Genomic DNA, 16,812 nt, shown 5'->3' with positions numbered 1-16,812 from the left:
GACTGGAAAAGGCAATGTTATGGGAACATGCCATCCAAGTCTCCTATTGGAATGTAGATGCAGCCTGGGTGACGCTGATGCAGTACAAGAATTCTCAGGACTCCTTGCTCTGGGTTCTTACCAAGTCAGTGAAAGTTGATATGCATTGGTCATTCAGATACAAGCAGAAGATAGAAAAAAACATATGCAGGCATGCCCATACAGACTTGGAAATAACAACTATTAATTGCCCTCCTGAATATGACAGAATTATGTTGGGCAATTTTATAGAGATATACCAATTGTATCTTGATGATCTGCACCAAGAAATGTTAGTCTCTCAGCTGAGATTTGGAACACAGAAGCATGAGTCACTAACTAGACAGTCAGAAAATAAAATAACAGGAAAGAATATTAGGAAATATTATGCTTGTAAGAAAAATCTAATTTTTGATTTTAGCATATGCTGTTACTTCAATGACAACCAGAGATTAAACGAAAAAGAAGATGCATGCTGAAGAGGGGTAGAAAGAAGCACGTGCAGGAGTAGAATTCGGGAGTAACCTTTCCCATATTCAGTAAAAAGGGAAAAAAGGCATAAAAAATTGTACAGATATTCAGTAAAGAAGGAGATAGCTACCTTAAATAACAAAGGTTTTCATGAACTGTCTTAAACGAGAAAGTGTTTTAAAGATTTCCAATCAAACACCCACGTTTAGCCAAGTCTTGATCCCTTACAAGCAGACTAAATTGCAGTGACGATCACCAGAGTAGGAACTGTGGAGTCCAAAGAGCTTCTACTAATTATATGAAATTGATTTCCCAGTTACGGGAAGCCAATACTAAGAGTACTTGCGTATTTACTTTGTAACACAGTTTAAGGGGTACAAAATGATGCCAACAGACACACACCAATGTCCTTATAGCAAATTTCCAGTTATCAAGATTGTAAAGAGATTAACAACTGGGGAGCAAGCTATTGCATAACATGCAAGAAAATAACAGCATCATCAGAGTGATTTAAATCTGCAACAGATCCCAAACTACAGTTTGACTTCTAAAATATCCAATCAATACCTACAATTCACAAAAAAATATTTGCATTGTATTGGTTCATACTTAATTGTCTTTGTTCATTTACAGGGCCATCTCAAACATGGGGAAAAAAAAAAAACCAAAACAAAACAAAAACACCTGATAGGTGACTGCTACTGCGATCTGTGTCTGATAACATGACACCAATCTCCTAAAGAGTACAAGATTGTGTATCTGTGACCAAAAGATGAACCAATAAACTTGATATTACATGATTAACACACTCTTGATCAAATAAAACTAAAAACAGAATGCACAGAAAATTGATTTATGCACATCTAAATGAACTGGCATCTAAACATATGCATAGATCATACGGATGGCCCAAGGTTTTTACACTGCATGTGGGTTTTAGTCAAAAAAATCAGTTTTAATCTTTGTTAGAGCTGGAGTACTGATTTTGAGCACTCCAAATTGGTAGGATTGAGAGAAAGTCTCTTGGAGAAATTGTGCACAACTGACATAGATTGAAAAGTAATTAAAAGGTAAATATTTTCTTGGTGTGGACACAATAAAACTACATATTTTGATATAGCATAACTATATATTGTACCTTCTATAAACTATTGCAGGAAAGTCAAGTCATTGATATATTTCTTTAGGGATTAATTCATGGTAAAAAGTAAAAAAAATTATTACATTTCAACACAGCAGCAGTGATGGACATGAATTGAACATAAAGAGAGAAGGCTGGTCAAGAATGATTTTTTATACAATCATGAAATCATTTAGGTTGGAAAAGACCTTTAAGATCATCAAGTTCATTAAAACGTCCTCCAGCTCAGAAGCAATGCAAATCACTCTGTGCAACTGAACTTAAAACTTTTACACCATATGAAAGGCTCCTACTTTGCAAGTGTATCACTACAGAGAAATATGTACTGATTTTCAGGTATTTGAGTGACAGTCTTCCACCGATAAATACAGTTTTTCTTGCAGTGTAACTAGAACTAACATCTGAAAATAGGATTTTGGTCTAGACTGAATTTTCATCTTAGTTCCTGTCAGAATATTTCTAATTTTATTGGAAAAGAAAAAAAAAAGAAAAAAAAGAAAAAAAAAGAGAGAGAGAGGAAAAAGTCAGATATGCTTCAAACGTCCCTGTGCCCCAAACAAAATCAATCCAGAATGGAAGAATATTTCACTTAAAAATCCAAATGATCAGGTAGGCACAAGTCTATGCAAAGTAAATTCACTCCTTATCCAGTCTGATTTATGCCAGAAAATAAATCAGGCTTATAAAGCTCATCTGAGCTATCTGTCTTGAGCTTCAGATCATTTGTTGTGTTTTGACTGAAAGAATCCCACATTCAGAAAAAAGTACTTCTCTACACCTTAGTAGTTTGAGGTATCAATATTAGTGAGTCCTGATGAGATGATGAAGAAGAAAGAACAGCAAAGAAGAAAGCTATATGATAAAACTGAGTCATTTACAACACTTTTTAAAAGTATTGCACTCTTACAGTTTGTAAGCAGGCATGTTCTTATGAACCACACGTGCTTACACTACTTTTTCTGAGATGTCTACAAAGTGGTGCCAGTCAAAGTTACTTTAATCTACCCAGGAGCAAGGGTATTATTTGACAACGAAAAAAAACCCAGAAACTCCAAAATAACAAAACCAAACAAACAAACAAAAAAATCACCAAAAAAAATCACAAACCAACCAAAACCAACATAATACCAAATTAAAAAAAAATTAGACACTGTGCTCTGGGTTGCATTACAGATCACAGTAAAGTCAAAAGACAGAAAAAAAGATTCTTGCAGCTTGATATTTTAGAAGTTTAAGTCCACTTTTTTTGTATTCTTACATGTAAGAATATGCAGAGGCTCCAAATTTCTAAATAAAAATTAAAGAGTTCTTCTCACAATCAGACTATTTGGACACTCTTTAGTGTCACATACGCACAGGCATTCTGAAACAACATTCATATTCTCCACAATCATATTAATCAGGTTTTAATAAAATTACCTTATGTGAACACAATCTTTAAAAGGCTCATGAAGTCCTTTCTGTGTTGGAACAGAAGTAACAAACCATGCCAAGAGCATCTTAAGATAGTTTGAGGGTTTCTTTTTGTTTGTTTGTTTTTTGTCTTTAGTTTGTCAGTTTTTTAAATACATATGAGCAGATTTTAGAATCAAAGCTCAGAAAGTTTTTCTGATTTAAAGGCCATAGGTATATAGAAAAATTGAATTTGCTGCTTATGTCAAGCAACAAATATAATCCTCTAAAGAGTGTAAGAGATACTTAGTCCGTCCAAGGGTAATTGGAATAAAAATTCCCCGTTAAAGATTAGGGTGTAGATTTACTAGTTATTAAACAATCACCATAATGACAAACATCCACATAAGGCACAGGTATTATGTGCAGCCATGCTGAGTCGAGAAATCAAGCTCAGCAAGAATTTCAGCATTGTGTCCAAGAAAAGCAAAAAAGTTCTCAGTGAAAACAGTCTCTAAGAAGAAAAAAGAAAAAGTAGAGTAGTGAAAACACACATAATTAGCAACTGATAAAACTTTAAAGATCATGGTATATTATCCATCACTTGAAAATTATTGAACCAAGCTTGGACTTCTCTCTGCAACATACAATTTAATACAAGAACAAACATTGGGATCTCATCAATAGACTCTGTACATAACTGTGTGGCCTAAATCAGATAAAAGAACAACTAAAGAGGTCATTACAATGCCACTCTTTCAGGTCCCAGGGCACGACTCTTAAAAGCCTATATTCTAACTTACCAGAAACGTTGTTGAAAGAAGTAATTTAGTAAATTTTAAATTCTCTTTCCTGTTTACAAATGGTCAGCCTTAAACTGTTTGACTTTAGTCAAATAGTCTGTATATAAGCTTTTTTTACTTTGCATAAATTCAAAACGAATTTTTTTTTTTTAATTTTTAAGTGGGTAGGGATTGTTCTTGCAGTATAAAGCAGCACAAAAGATCACCTGATTTTATTATGATATCTGAGAATGTTTGGACTATATATATTTTCCAAACACTTAAAAGTATTATAATAATAATAATAAAGAACCAACACAAAAAACCCCACAACCCCACAGACTGATACACAGTTATTAGCAAGCAAAAACTAAGCAAAGACACTGAAAATGGTAAGATGAACCCTGATGGATAAATAAATTCTTCTACACAACTCATATAAGAGCAATTCCAAAAGACCTCAGAAGTTAATGCAATCGTTTATAACACTCTAAATATGTTTAACAGCTATTAACTCTTGAGAGTTTAAGAATGAAAAGGAAATTTAAAGCACATGTCAGAAGTCAGTGCATCTTCAACAAGATAATCATTTGCAGATTTTTATAAAAAGGACCCATTTTTACCATGTGCTAAGTTTTATGATGAATTTTATGACACTGCCAAACAATTTCAACGTTCTGACAACTTTCACCATTTTTTTCCCCTGTGTCTTCTCATGCCTTTCCAAAATGCTGCATTTGGTAATGCTCAAATCCCTGAAACGCCAAGTTCAAGTACAGAGCACTGGCTCAACTGGGCCCCTCTCTGGGACTGGCATTGCTTATAGGAGCCATCTGCACAAATCCTGGGAGCATTCGCTGTGTGACACCGATGAAGGACAGTGGCTCAGTGAGTCTGGTTGGCAGCATAACTGTTACAAGGACATGTGGGGATAACAGAGCCTGGCAAAACTGCATCTGTACCATGCAGGGATTAGGAAGGAAGGAGATAATCCACTGGAGGGGTGTTAACTGACTTTACGCATTTGAGCAGACAGGAGAGACAACAGTTTCACTTGCAACTTGACAAGTAGGCACCAAGGTAACAAACCTTGCCTTTGATCCCCAAACCGCTACATCAGCTTGTACTGTACCACATGCCATGACTCCAGAATACTGCTGCACTGATGTAGACAATTTCACTTTCCTAAACACATTCCATGGCAAGAACACTGTCCACAAGGCATCATTGCCACGTTTAATTACTACTACACTACCTGCTTCTAATTCTTTTCTAAATCTGGATATTTTTTTTTTTTACGCCAAAACTTATGCCACTCCCTAAAGTTACTGAAATGGTGTAGTGACACCTAATGTAGAGGGGAAAGAAGACAAAGTCTAATAAGTCTTAGTATTTCAAACAAAACCAATTACATATCAAAAGAGTTACATATAATGTATATAGCAAAATAAAAAGTACCAGAATAAGGAATGAAACTGTATTTCAGTAATTCAAGAGCAAACAAATTACATCAAAATTATTCAAAGCTCACAGTTGCAGACCAAAGAGCTTCAGAATTAGACATACACAGCAAAGAAATCTAACTTACTAAAATAAGTTCAAGGTACCTCAACTGCGAACTAACAGCACCAGGTATATAAATGAGACATCACTGTATTTGTAATCATGAACTAGAACAAAAGTAATCTCAGTGACAGAGTTTTTGGAGGGGTGGAGGTGTAATTTCCTCCACAATTCAGTTTGAAAAATGTAAAAACAATAAAGTTAAGAAAAGAAGACAAAAGCAAAGCAGGAAAACTGTACTATTAATAATTAAATAAAACCATACCAGGTAAAATACTTTTAATCCACTAAATTACAACACAAGGCAACCAAACTCAGTTTCTTTTCTTGGCTGAAGATGTCAGTAAAATTTCAAGATCTGTGGCTGCCAAAACCCTCCTCCATTCTCTTAAAATCACCTTTGGCTTTCCCCTCTTCCTTCCAAAGGGACTGATTTGTGTTCTTACTCTTGAGAGAACTGTTTTCCAACTGCCAATCTCTATATCAATGTACCATTTATTTTCACCTGTAAATCCAACTGTTCCTGTCTAGGGGCTAAATCTGAAGGTGCCAAGACCAAAGGCCCCACCCATAGCTACGCAGACCTTTATTGCACAAGTATCTCCGAGCTTTCTATATGGAGACAACTGGTTTGGTAGACCAGTGACAGTCAGAGAATGTCATCCACCCTGACTTCAGTAAGGCCTGCATTGTGTTTCAGCATCCTTTAACAAGACTGGAAACACATGGACCAGGTAAGCAGACAATAAGGCGGGGAAAAAAACTAGCTGGACCCTCAGTGTAGTGAGTGATAAAAAGTCCAGCTGGCAGCTGGCTACTGGGGCCATCTCCCACTTTCTGACCCTGGGACCAACAGTTTAGTATCTTAATTAACCTGAATATACTTTTAACAAGTCTGCTGATTATATTAAACTGGATTTATTTACTCTTAAGATATAAGGGAGAAATTCTACTGCTGTGTTCAATTACCTAAAAAAAGACAGATAATTAAGATGGAGCCCGGTTCCTTTCAGAGAAGCACAGTGATAGAACACAAAGTAGTAGGCTTTCAAGACGTGAAATCCCAAATCAATAACTGGGAAAAAAATTTCACCACGACAGTCATCAAACACTGAAACAGACATCCAGAGAAGCTGTGAAATCGGCATCCTTGAATATTCTTGAGTACTGATGGGAGACAGAGGAGTACCACCTTCACAATATTTCTATACTCTTTACTGGAAAAGTTAACTAATAAAAGTTATGAAACTACTGAGAATCACAAATTGTGAACATTAGTAAATTAAAAAGCTAAATAAGAAATACTTTGCAGTGTAATTTCCTTCTTGTTTCCTTTAAAAGTAGAGTTAAGGTTGTTAAAACATCATTAGTCTACATCAAGCTTGTTCCAGAATTCATCTTGTAAAGGTCTTGGTAACTCGTGACAGCACAACCCTACAACATTCATCTGTTCTGAAAAGTAGATGCAAGTCATCACTCTGCATTTGCCTGCTGTGCTGTGCAGCATGTACTATGAATTCACATGTTTTTCTCCCTTCTTTGTGAAGTATATACTGGTGAACCTCTATTGTATTTGCTCCCTGAGTTGTGAGGTGAGAAGACATTTACAGTACTTCTTCTCTGTAATCTTCCCTCTGCAAAGAGAATACCTTATTTCGATATCTAAATGTCAAAGTAAGTAAAAGAAACCGCACAGGATTATTATCTCCATGCTGTAGTTGGAGTAGCAGAGATCTGACAGTTAAAATTACTTTCTCAAAGTCAGAACAGGTATCTGAATCAAGTACAGGAAATTAATACAAAAATTACCAACCTGCAGGTTTTGTGTTGTCAGTGAGAGAGATAAGCAACACATTTGCCAATAAGAGAGAAAATACCTATATACATATAAAGTGTTTCAGCTGTTGGATAATATATACTTCTTTTTGATAGCTTCTAGACATTTATGGCCTGAAATAGCTGAGGGGAGTTGGATGTAATAAGAAAATGAAAATTCCTTCAGAATGCAACGTAAGAAGCCTTGTTTCACACTTAGTTACACTCCCCCTTGTCACTGTGCTCTTTCTTTTCCATTTCTAGGCTCATTATCCCCTCCGTACCAACACACACACAAAAAAAAAAAATCTTGCTTGACTACTAAATCAGAGATAACGTGAGTATATGTAACATTTACAGACAGAAGTCAACAAATTCTTTTTGAGCTTTAGCAAGCTTCTTTCTACATTAGCATTAGGGTAATTTAAAACAACACTTGAAATGCTTTTGCAATATTTAGCCAAAGAAACATGACTTCTTCACAATTACTGAAGTAAGCTCAGGTAATTTTACTTTAAAGTGTGTGCAGCCCTAAAGTTCAAATCCAGTCATTGAGCTACGGCCTCCTTTCCAAACCCATCTGCAATTTCCCTGGCCAGACAACATGGTCAAAGTTCCTCTGGTCAGCAGATTAAAAAAGAACTCTTCCAAAGTAGTAACAGACTGATTTTATACCAAATTATCAACTGTTGCTCTAATTGGCAAGCCAGAGTTCTGAGACCCTAAGGCTCCAAACATCAAGTAACAGAAGGAAAAACCAAAGGTGTTTGTAAAGCAGTTCATGGGACAATCTGACACAACTCAGGTAAGATCAATTATACCCTTTTGCAAGACAAAGACTGATGTGTTCAAGCAGGTGGGCTACTGGCAGGCAATCGACCCCAGCAGAACACGCAGATAAATAGTATTTACCACTTCTTACCTGATATGTGTTGCAGGAAGGGACTCATACTGGCGAGAAAGGAAAAGCTCTCTGTGCTTCAACTGATGTTTCTGTTTATCAGTCAAATCAACCTCAATTGTAGTTTCAGACTCTTCTTCAACTTCTTCTGCAGAGAAGCAGAGCGTAGGTCGAAATTAACTCTGTTGCATAACATCATTGCAGCCATTTCACTTGACATTCCCCCCACCCCTTAGCAACCTCCTTTGGTATTTCAAAGAAAAGATGAGTTTAACAAGACTACAGTTTATGTAACTTGACAGAATATTAAGTATTTTGAATTATACATTTCTACTTTAACTCTTTAAAAAATTATGCTCCTCTCCTACTGTACTACGCATGGATATCTTTCGAACAGCTTAAAAACTATTCTGATATTACTCATTCTTTTTTCATCTTCTTTCATCTGCTTTTTCTTTCTTGCTTGCTGAGTAGTTCTGGTTTTGATTTTCTGTTGCCAATATTACTATTACTAAAACTTTTACAGAAGTCATTGGGAAAAGTATACTTTCTATGAACAGAAATTTACTAAACACAATTGCAGTCTAAGACTGCAAAATCGTAGTCTAAGAAAACGGAGAAAAGCCTACTATCTTCCATTACGTTAATCTTATTAGATACCGACAACAGATGCAATGTATTTTCATATTTAAGTAGGATTTAAAATTATTTCTTTTTTAAGGAAGATAGGAAGAAATAAAAGCAGATACTAAAAGGAATCACATACAGAGTTAAAGAGCAATGTTGACAGTGTTTGAGCCTTACCAACAATGACAGGCTCTTCAAAACAGCTACCCTGGGATCTCAGTGGTTGAAATCTGCCTTCCTAGGGGATTCTCTGGACATAGGGAACTTGAATATGTACTTCCTCTAGCATTCCAGAAAGGGCAAAAGTCTCTCTGAATAACGGGTGCAAAAACACAGATCCTTTAATAACTTCTCTAAGATTGGGCAATTTTCTACCTGGTAAACTATCCGTTATCTGCAAAACCAAGTATACTTCACAAAATACTTCTCAGAAACTAAACAACAGAACCTCAGAATGAGGTAGTATTTCATGTAACTATCTACAACAGATGACATCATCCACTCTACCAATAATAACCATTTTTACAACCAACCTACAGACACTATTTCAAAATGAAGCCTGCCTGCATCCTCATGGCAACCACAGTTCTCTCCACATGCAACACTACTATTTTTTTTAATCATGCCTGTGTGTAGTTCGTTCCAATTCTAATAGTTCTTTACACCAAAGTGATATAACAACACACCCTGATATAACCAACTTCTTCAAACCTAATTCCATTTACTATAAGTCTATCTTGCTGAAGATACCCCCATCCCCCTCCTTGTCATGGCATGTTTTGTGGAGAGACGGAACAAGAAAAACAAAATAGAAAACAATAATCCTCCAAGTCCCACTGGACAGCCCACAGCCTCACCTGACACATGCACAGGTTCAAGTCAGACCATAACTCAGTTCAGAATTATTCTGGCATCTAAAACACTGACAATAAATAAAGTGTGGGTTGTTTTGGTTTTTTTTTAAACTATGTCAAGACAAAGCTTTTTTTTTTTTTTTAATTAGGCAAGCAATTACATAAAAAAATAGAATTTAATGTTAAAAATTTATGTTTGTACTGGTTTGGGCTGGGATGGAGTTAATTTTCTTCACAGTGGCAGTATAGGGTTGTTTTGGAATTGTGCTAAAAACAGTGTTGATAACATATAGATGTTTTTTTTACTGCTGAGCAGGGCTTGGCTCATGGTCTTTTCTGCTCCTCATACCACCCCACCAGCAACAAGGCTGAGGGGGCAGAAGGAACTGGGAGGTGACACAGCCAAGACAACTGATCCCAAGTGACCAAAGCGATATCCCACACTATATGTCATCATGCTCATATAAAGCTGGGAGGGAAAGAAGAGGGAAGGAGTGATGATGTTTTGTCTTCCCAAGTCACTGTTACGTGTCATAAAGCCCAGCTGTCCCAGAGATGGCTGAACACCTGCGTGCCCACAGGAAGTGGTGAATTAATTCCTTGTTTTGCTTTGTTTTCTAATTCCAGTTCTCTCCTCCATCCCACCAGGAGTAGTGAGCGAACACTTGTGTGCTGTTTAGTTGCTGGTGGGGGTTAAACCACGCCAATGTTTCCAGCAGGTAATTTCTATAACTGTTTATTACAGTAAGTGACCATTACAAGCTACGATTGTATTTCAAAGTTCAAGCATGAATATTTCTTCTGGTTGTCCTCATTTTAGTGTTTTTCTAAATAATTTAAGCATCCAAACACAAGTGTTTGGGACCATATTAGGTCAACATTTAGAAAACATCTCACTGCAGGTAAGGCACAAAACACAGGACAATATGGGCTATTTTAAAGTGGTTGCAAGAATCCAGAGATGATATTCCAGAGAGTTTAAAATGGCTCAGAGTAAGAATTTAAATTAAAAAAATCAAATTTACTGCACTAATCTTACATAAGACTTGAAAATGTCAGTCTAAGAACCTGAAGCTGAATGTCTCTTATACCCATCTCTTAAAACACTCCAAACCTACACATGGAACAAGGTATGTTGTATTTTCAGAAATAAAACATACGTTTTATTCATGATGATCTGACAAGCTCAGTACTAAGTAAAACAAACCATGGCCAGACACAGAACAGTTCCATCCACTCAACACAATTTACCATCAGCGTAATTCTACAACTTTCTTCTTTAGCATTGTAATATAAAACCAACTCTACCTGTAGGATTAGCATTTAGTAAAACAAGTAAGTTTGTTGTAGCAATAACACAAACCTGTACCAGGAAAGGAAAAACTGGAGAGTACAAAGAAGTGAGAAAGCTAAGTTTGCTTGATGGCATTACAAAGAATTCCGCATCTGAAGAACCTTCAGATAGCTGCTTTTGAACTAGGTTGTTGCACAGATCAGGCCTTAACACTATCAGAAGGAAAGTGGTGACAAACTTGCAGTAGTTTTAGAAATCTCTTCATGTTTTAGACTTGATTTGCAGCACATGTGAAATTCAACTTGCCATTCAAGGAGAGATTATTCCTACCAAAAGGAGTGAAATGTAGAGGTACCTAAAGTAAATCATAAAGTATCACCAAGGTAAGCACATTTCAGCACTTGGGAGGAGAAATAAAGCAACGGCTCAGAGCAAGCAAATATTTCAATGAAGCAATATGATGATGACATACATAGGCCTTGTTGTTCTGCAATTGGAGAGAGAAAAAAAAAACAATTTAAAATTGTTCAGTTGAATAACGTTTTGAAAGTCTTAGGTATGACTAAAAAGATGAGTATAATCAATTTTTGAAAATGACACATTCCCCTTTAGGACTTGAGCTATGTTTAAGATAATGCTTTTTTGTAGTACTTTTTCTGGATTACAAGAAATATTTTATTATTTAAATTAAAAAATCATAGAGAGCAAAAGCAGGCATCTCCAGTGACCATTTAAATTTTTTGGTCTAGTTATTATACACAGGCTTTCTAACATCAACTGTAAATACTTAATTTGACCTTGAAAACCAGAGTCATCCAGTGATACTTTCAGTGGCAGTGCTGCAGACTTTCTCTTTGCCCTCTGATATAAATAAGACTTAGCTGACTCAACCAAGCAGCTAGATACTGGGAAGAAAGTGTAATCCTCACTCATTTTACATATGCATTGCCACTTTTAAAAACATGGTAATTTTTTCCCTCTTCCATTTAATTTGTGGAATTTGCTGTTAGAAAATGATGATATATTAGGGAGCGAGAGAAGAGACAACTGCCTCTGCCACCTAAACTTTGTATAGTGTCTCTGTTCATAGTTATGTGATGACTCAAGCTTGCCACTAGAAAGAACAGCTTATTTTTACAACTAAAATGAAAATAAACTGAGGGCAAGTCTCTAGAAATACAATACTCCTATTCAATACAAAATTGTTTTAAAATAACTTAAAAAATAAATCCCAAAAGATATTTAAAGGTTTAAATGCAACTTTAACAACTGTATTGTTAACCATCAGCTAGCAAATAAGGTAAATTCCTCTGACACACTACTCTTCTTTAACTAAGTCAAAATAGTCCACCATGTGCTCCCCTTGCCTACTGCAACAGAAAATAAGAGATTAGTTTAAATACTGATGACGATCTTTAGGAATGAGGTGTAAATCTTGAGTATTTAAAGAAATGAGGAAGTTCTCCCTCTACTGCCACCAAACTGCTGACAGTGTTCTTTCCAGCTACAGGTTGAATCACAAAATCAGTCAGGAAGGGACCACAGTGGGTAATCTGGTCCAACCTCCCTTCTCAAGCAGGATCATTCCAGAGTACAAATCCATAGTACTGGAATCTGGAAAATCAACCAAGAACTACGGAAACACAGAGTAATTCAGGCTGGAAGGGGCCTCAAGAGGTCTAGTACAAACTATTCCTCAAAGTAGACTCAGCTGTGTGGTCAGCCCAGGTTGCTCAGCATTTTATTCAGCTGGGTCTTGAAATTTTCTGAACCACATAACTTTTCCAGCACCCAGTCATGGGAAAAAAACTTCTCCCTATATCTAATCTGAATCACTCCTGTTTCAATTTAGTCACTGCCAAGAGTCAATTCCATCTTCTCTATAACCTCCCCACACACATTAGGAGTCCACCTCTTCTCCAAGCTGAGCAAGCTCAATTCCTGCTGTCTCTCCTAGTAGGGCAAGTGCCCATCATGGTGGGCATTCAGCATCATTTGCTGAAAGTGCTCCAATTTATCAACAGCTTTCCTGTATTGTGGACCTAAAACCTACCTGTGATGCAAGGAGTGCTGAACAATCAGGGAGGATAATCACTTGTCTTGTGATGGTGATGTGCCTGGTGATACAGCCCAGGATGTTGTTGACCAACTCCCTTTGTTGCCAAGGATTTGCTGTTTGCCAGCGCCCTCAGGGCCTTTCCTGCAGAGCTGCTCCCCCAGCCCCTCTGTTCCCTACATACCTGCCAGGATCTTTTCCTTCCCAGGTGCAAGACTTGGCATTTGTCCCTCCTGAATATCTTCATGTTCTTGACAGACCACTCCTCCTGCCTTCTAGGAATCCCTGAATACCAGCCATTCCCTTGTGGTAGCCTATCACCTGGTCATCCCCCCCTGGTGTTGTGTCACCCGCAAACAGGATGAGAGTGCACCACACTGCCTGCTCCAGTCACTGATGTAGACAGGTCCCCATATAGATCCCCACAGGACTCCACGCACAGTGTGAACCATTAACCACCACCCTCTGACTCAGGCCATGCAATTAGCTTTTTATTCACCTGGTTGTCCCTTAATCCAGATTAGTTCCAATTGCTTGGCCTGGTAGGTCTACCAAGAATGCTAGTGCTGGCACAAAAGAAAAAAGCAGGAATAGAAAACAAACTGGGAAGACGTAAAGCAAAAAAACAAGACTACTCCTTTCAACAGCAGCACGGACTGACACTGAATTAAAATGGCAGAATACCCAAACCTATGGTGCATTAACTTTCTGCATCTTAAACTTAATTGCTTACAATGCTCAGACCATACTTCAGCTTAGATGGATCCAGCTCACGCAAACTTGGATGGAAATATTTAAACCACTACCCAACGTGTGGAGTTAGAGCAGTTTCACCAGGTTTGTTAAAATATCTTTAAAATTGTATCAGATCAGAATTTCACGTTCAAGAAATGCCACTAAGTCTCACTTTCAGAAAAGATTCTAAATTTTTATAATTTCCTGTATACCTTTTTCTTTTACACTGAGCCCAAAAACTAGGCACATCATAGGTATCAACAACATATTTTTCAACCTACAGATAAAAAGCTGAGAATGCTGAAGAGCAGCAAGTTTACCACACATCAAAGGAAAGGTGGCTGTGCAAAAGACTCTTTTAAGTTTAGCTGGTTGTGGCAAAAACATCAAGTGCGCATTTGGTAGTTAGATGCTACAGCTGAAAGAACTATAAAAATAGATTTTGGGGGAAGAGGGCGTAAATCTATTTACTGCCAAATTGAGTACAAAATATAAACATTAAGTCTAACCATCTGAACAATTCTATTCAGACTATGAATGAAGAGCTCTCTTAGGTGAGCAGTTGGCCAATTTGCTCATCTGCCTGAGGCTTCTTGCTACATGTTTCATTGTACTGAGTTGTGAGAGTTAACTCCCCTAGTGCTGCAGTGAAGCCATTTAATCAACTTTGTGAGCTAGACTATGCAAGGTTACACTATCAATTTGACTGAGGAAGCATTTCCCAAAGCTGAATGAATCAGCTTTACTTACATCACGTCTCTTAGTACAATGTTCAGATGGCTGTTTGAATACATAACATCAGTTTGATATTTCCTGTTTCTTTCAGATAGGATAATAAATCCAAAGCACAATTTGCATGGATTACAAGTAATTCAGATAGTATATTACTATCTAAAGGATGAATTTGAGCAATTCTGCAGGTAGGAAAAAACCAGACTGATTACTCATGTACAGGAAACAGGTCTAGTTTTCATTCCCACTGGATAGCATAGATATACAAGTGGCCTCTAAGGGGATATTGAGTTTTCTTACACAGTTATCCAAGTGATCCTCCCCCACCACCTCATTATTTTTCTAAGGGAGGTCACAAAACAAAGAAATAACTACTGCACCACCCTTAAGAACTAATATGCCACATTCTCCAATAAAAAAAAATATTGCTAAAATCACACAAAATATATTTTGGGTACTCCCAAGTAGCACGTTACAATAACAACAATTCCCAGGACAGCAGTGGGCAACAATCTCAAGTTTATCACAGGTCTGTAGCAAAATTATTTAATGAAAACTATCACAACGTTCATTACCATAAAACTCCACCTTCCAAATGAAAAAATATCCTGGTTACAGGGCTCAAGATGTGTTTGGTCATGTGTACACCTCTATGAACTGCACCGATCTGTTGTAGGATGTGTGAAGCAACAGTCCTGTGTTTTTTAAGCAGTTCATTCATGGCAGCAAGCAGCAGACTTAAAGTTGTGCTATGGACACTGCTATTTGCAATATGATGAATGTTTTCAATGCCCAATAACTGGTATCCAGCTTATCAGCTGAATCAGAAATCAATTAGTAGTTTTTCCAAAGTGTACATATGTTTAGAGCTATGTGTGAAAGAAAGCAGAAAATTTTAGTTCTACCCTCAAATCCAGGCTGGCAAACCATCCCTGAACAGAAGTGCACATGGCAAATCTGACACTGCCCAAGAAATAATTTTTAAATCCATCACCTGGATCATGAAATACAAAGGCTATCTGTAACAATGTCATATAACCTGCATGCATAATAATTACACTTGATTTCAAGAAAAGGTAAATATGTATCTTCCATTTTCATAAGACAGATGCTATTAACAACTTTTCCCATCACTTAGATTTTCGCCATTTCCATGTGAAATTCCTGCTCATATCTTGTTAAAATAGGATTATCTTTCCTTTAGCATAGGCAACAGGTCTGTTTGGTCTAGTTAGTTAACAAGTTGCATAGTTGCCTCTCCTTAAGAAAATGCAGTGTAAATATTCAAAAATTATTAAATGTATCATGTAGACAGCTAAGCACACAAAAAACATATGTTTTCTGTAAGAACCTGAACTCTGGATTTAAGATCTACAATGGTATATTCTTTCAGTGTGAAAATAACCACAGTTTGAGAGATCTAAACTGCTTTTCTAACATTCAGTTCACATCCTCAAAAGCCAGTAAACAACTTTTCAAAATTTGTTGGCAGAGATGAAGAGGCACAGATTGTACAAGCACTTTCCTACCCCTACTCAGAATGGCATATGATTCTGCTTATAAAACATAAATTATTTATCTTCTACAATATCTCCTTACAGAAGGACTGAATTTTGTTTGATTTTTTGCAGAAAGAAAAGAAGTAGGGAGAAAACAAAGAGAAATAAAAGAAAAAAGAGAAAAAAAGATTTGTATATCCTGTTCCTGAGTAAACTTAATCAAGACACATTAAAGCTCTCTGTAAAGGATTTGGAAATGAGAAGAATATTATCCAAGATAATGCCTGCTCAATGAAAACACAGTAAGGAAGTTTTTCTGTTTATAGACCTGACAAGACAAGCAGGAAGAAGAGTTCATTCACTCTTCATCATTCACTCACATCATTCACTGATGATCTGTGTAAGACTTAAAAGATAATTTTTTTCCATCTTTAATTATGTCAGAGATTTACCTTCCAGTATATATTATTTCCTTGATGCCTGTACAGATATACTGAGATTATAATTGATAGGAATTATACATATGAACTGAGAAAAGTGTAAAGAGGTATGAATAAATGTATTACTTTAAATTATTAAAACCTTTTAATGTATTAATTCTGATACTGGGGGGAAAATAAGCAAACAAAGTAGCATAGGAATGAACATCACATTGTATTAACTACTCAAATTTTAACACATATTCTATTCTCATATTTTTATAAATAAATCGAAATAAAGGTCAAATAAACCAATGAAGTTCTTCTATGCTCAGTACTTTGCAGACAACACGTTCAAATACCATGTTCTTTTGCATCGAGTCAAATACCAAAAATCATTACTTATTCACCTCATACATGGTATAAGTGTTCAGTATTCTGATTCTGGGTTTTTTCCCCTTTTATTAAGAACAAAAATTAAAAACAGAAAAGAAAGGGGAGAGCATTATGAAA

At 36.5% G+C, this 16,812-nt stretch overlaps 1 protein-coding gene across 4 annotated transcripts in view; it reads right to left on the bottom strand.

Moving 5' to 3' along the window:
* Positions 1-16,812, bottom strand: part of MTA3 (metastasis associated 1 family member 3) — a 134,694-nt gene that overhangs the window by 103,816 nt on the left and 14,066 nt on the right. For all 4 annotated transcript variants that reach the window (XM_050315242.1, XM_050315243.1, XM_050315241.1 and 1 more), the window contains exon 4: positions 8,105-8,231. In XM_050315242.1, the coding sequence (XP_050171199.1) occupies positions 8,105-8,231 (127 nt within the window). The remainder of the gene's footprint in view (positions 1-8,104; positions 8,232-16,812) is intronic.

The sequence above is a fragment of the Myiozetetes cayanensis genome, unplaced genomic scaffold (genome assembly GCF_022539395.1).
Source record: "Myiozetetes cayanensis isolate MyiCay16 unplaced genomic scaffold, myiCay2020 scf2-11, whole genome shotgun sequence".
Lineage (NCBI taxonomy): Eukaryota > Metazoa > Chordata > Aves > Passeriformes > Tyrannidae > Myiozetetes > Myiozetetes cayanensis.
The sequence above is the reverse complement of the archived record's forward strand: the minus strand, read 5'-3'. Positions and strand labels throughout refer to the sequence as shown.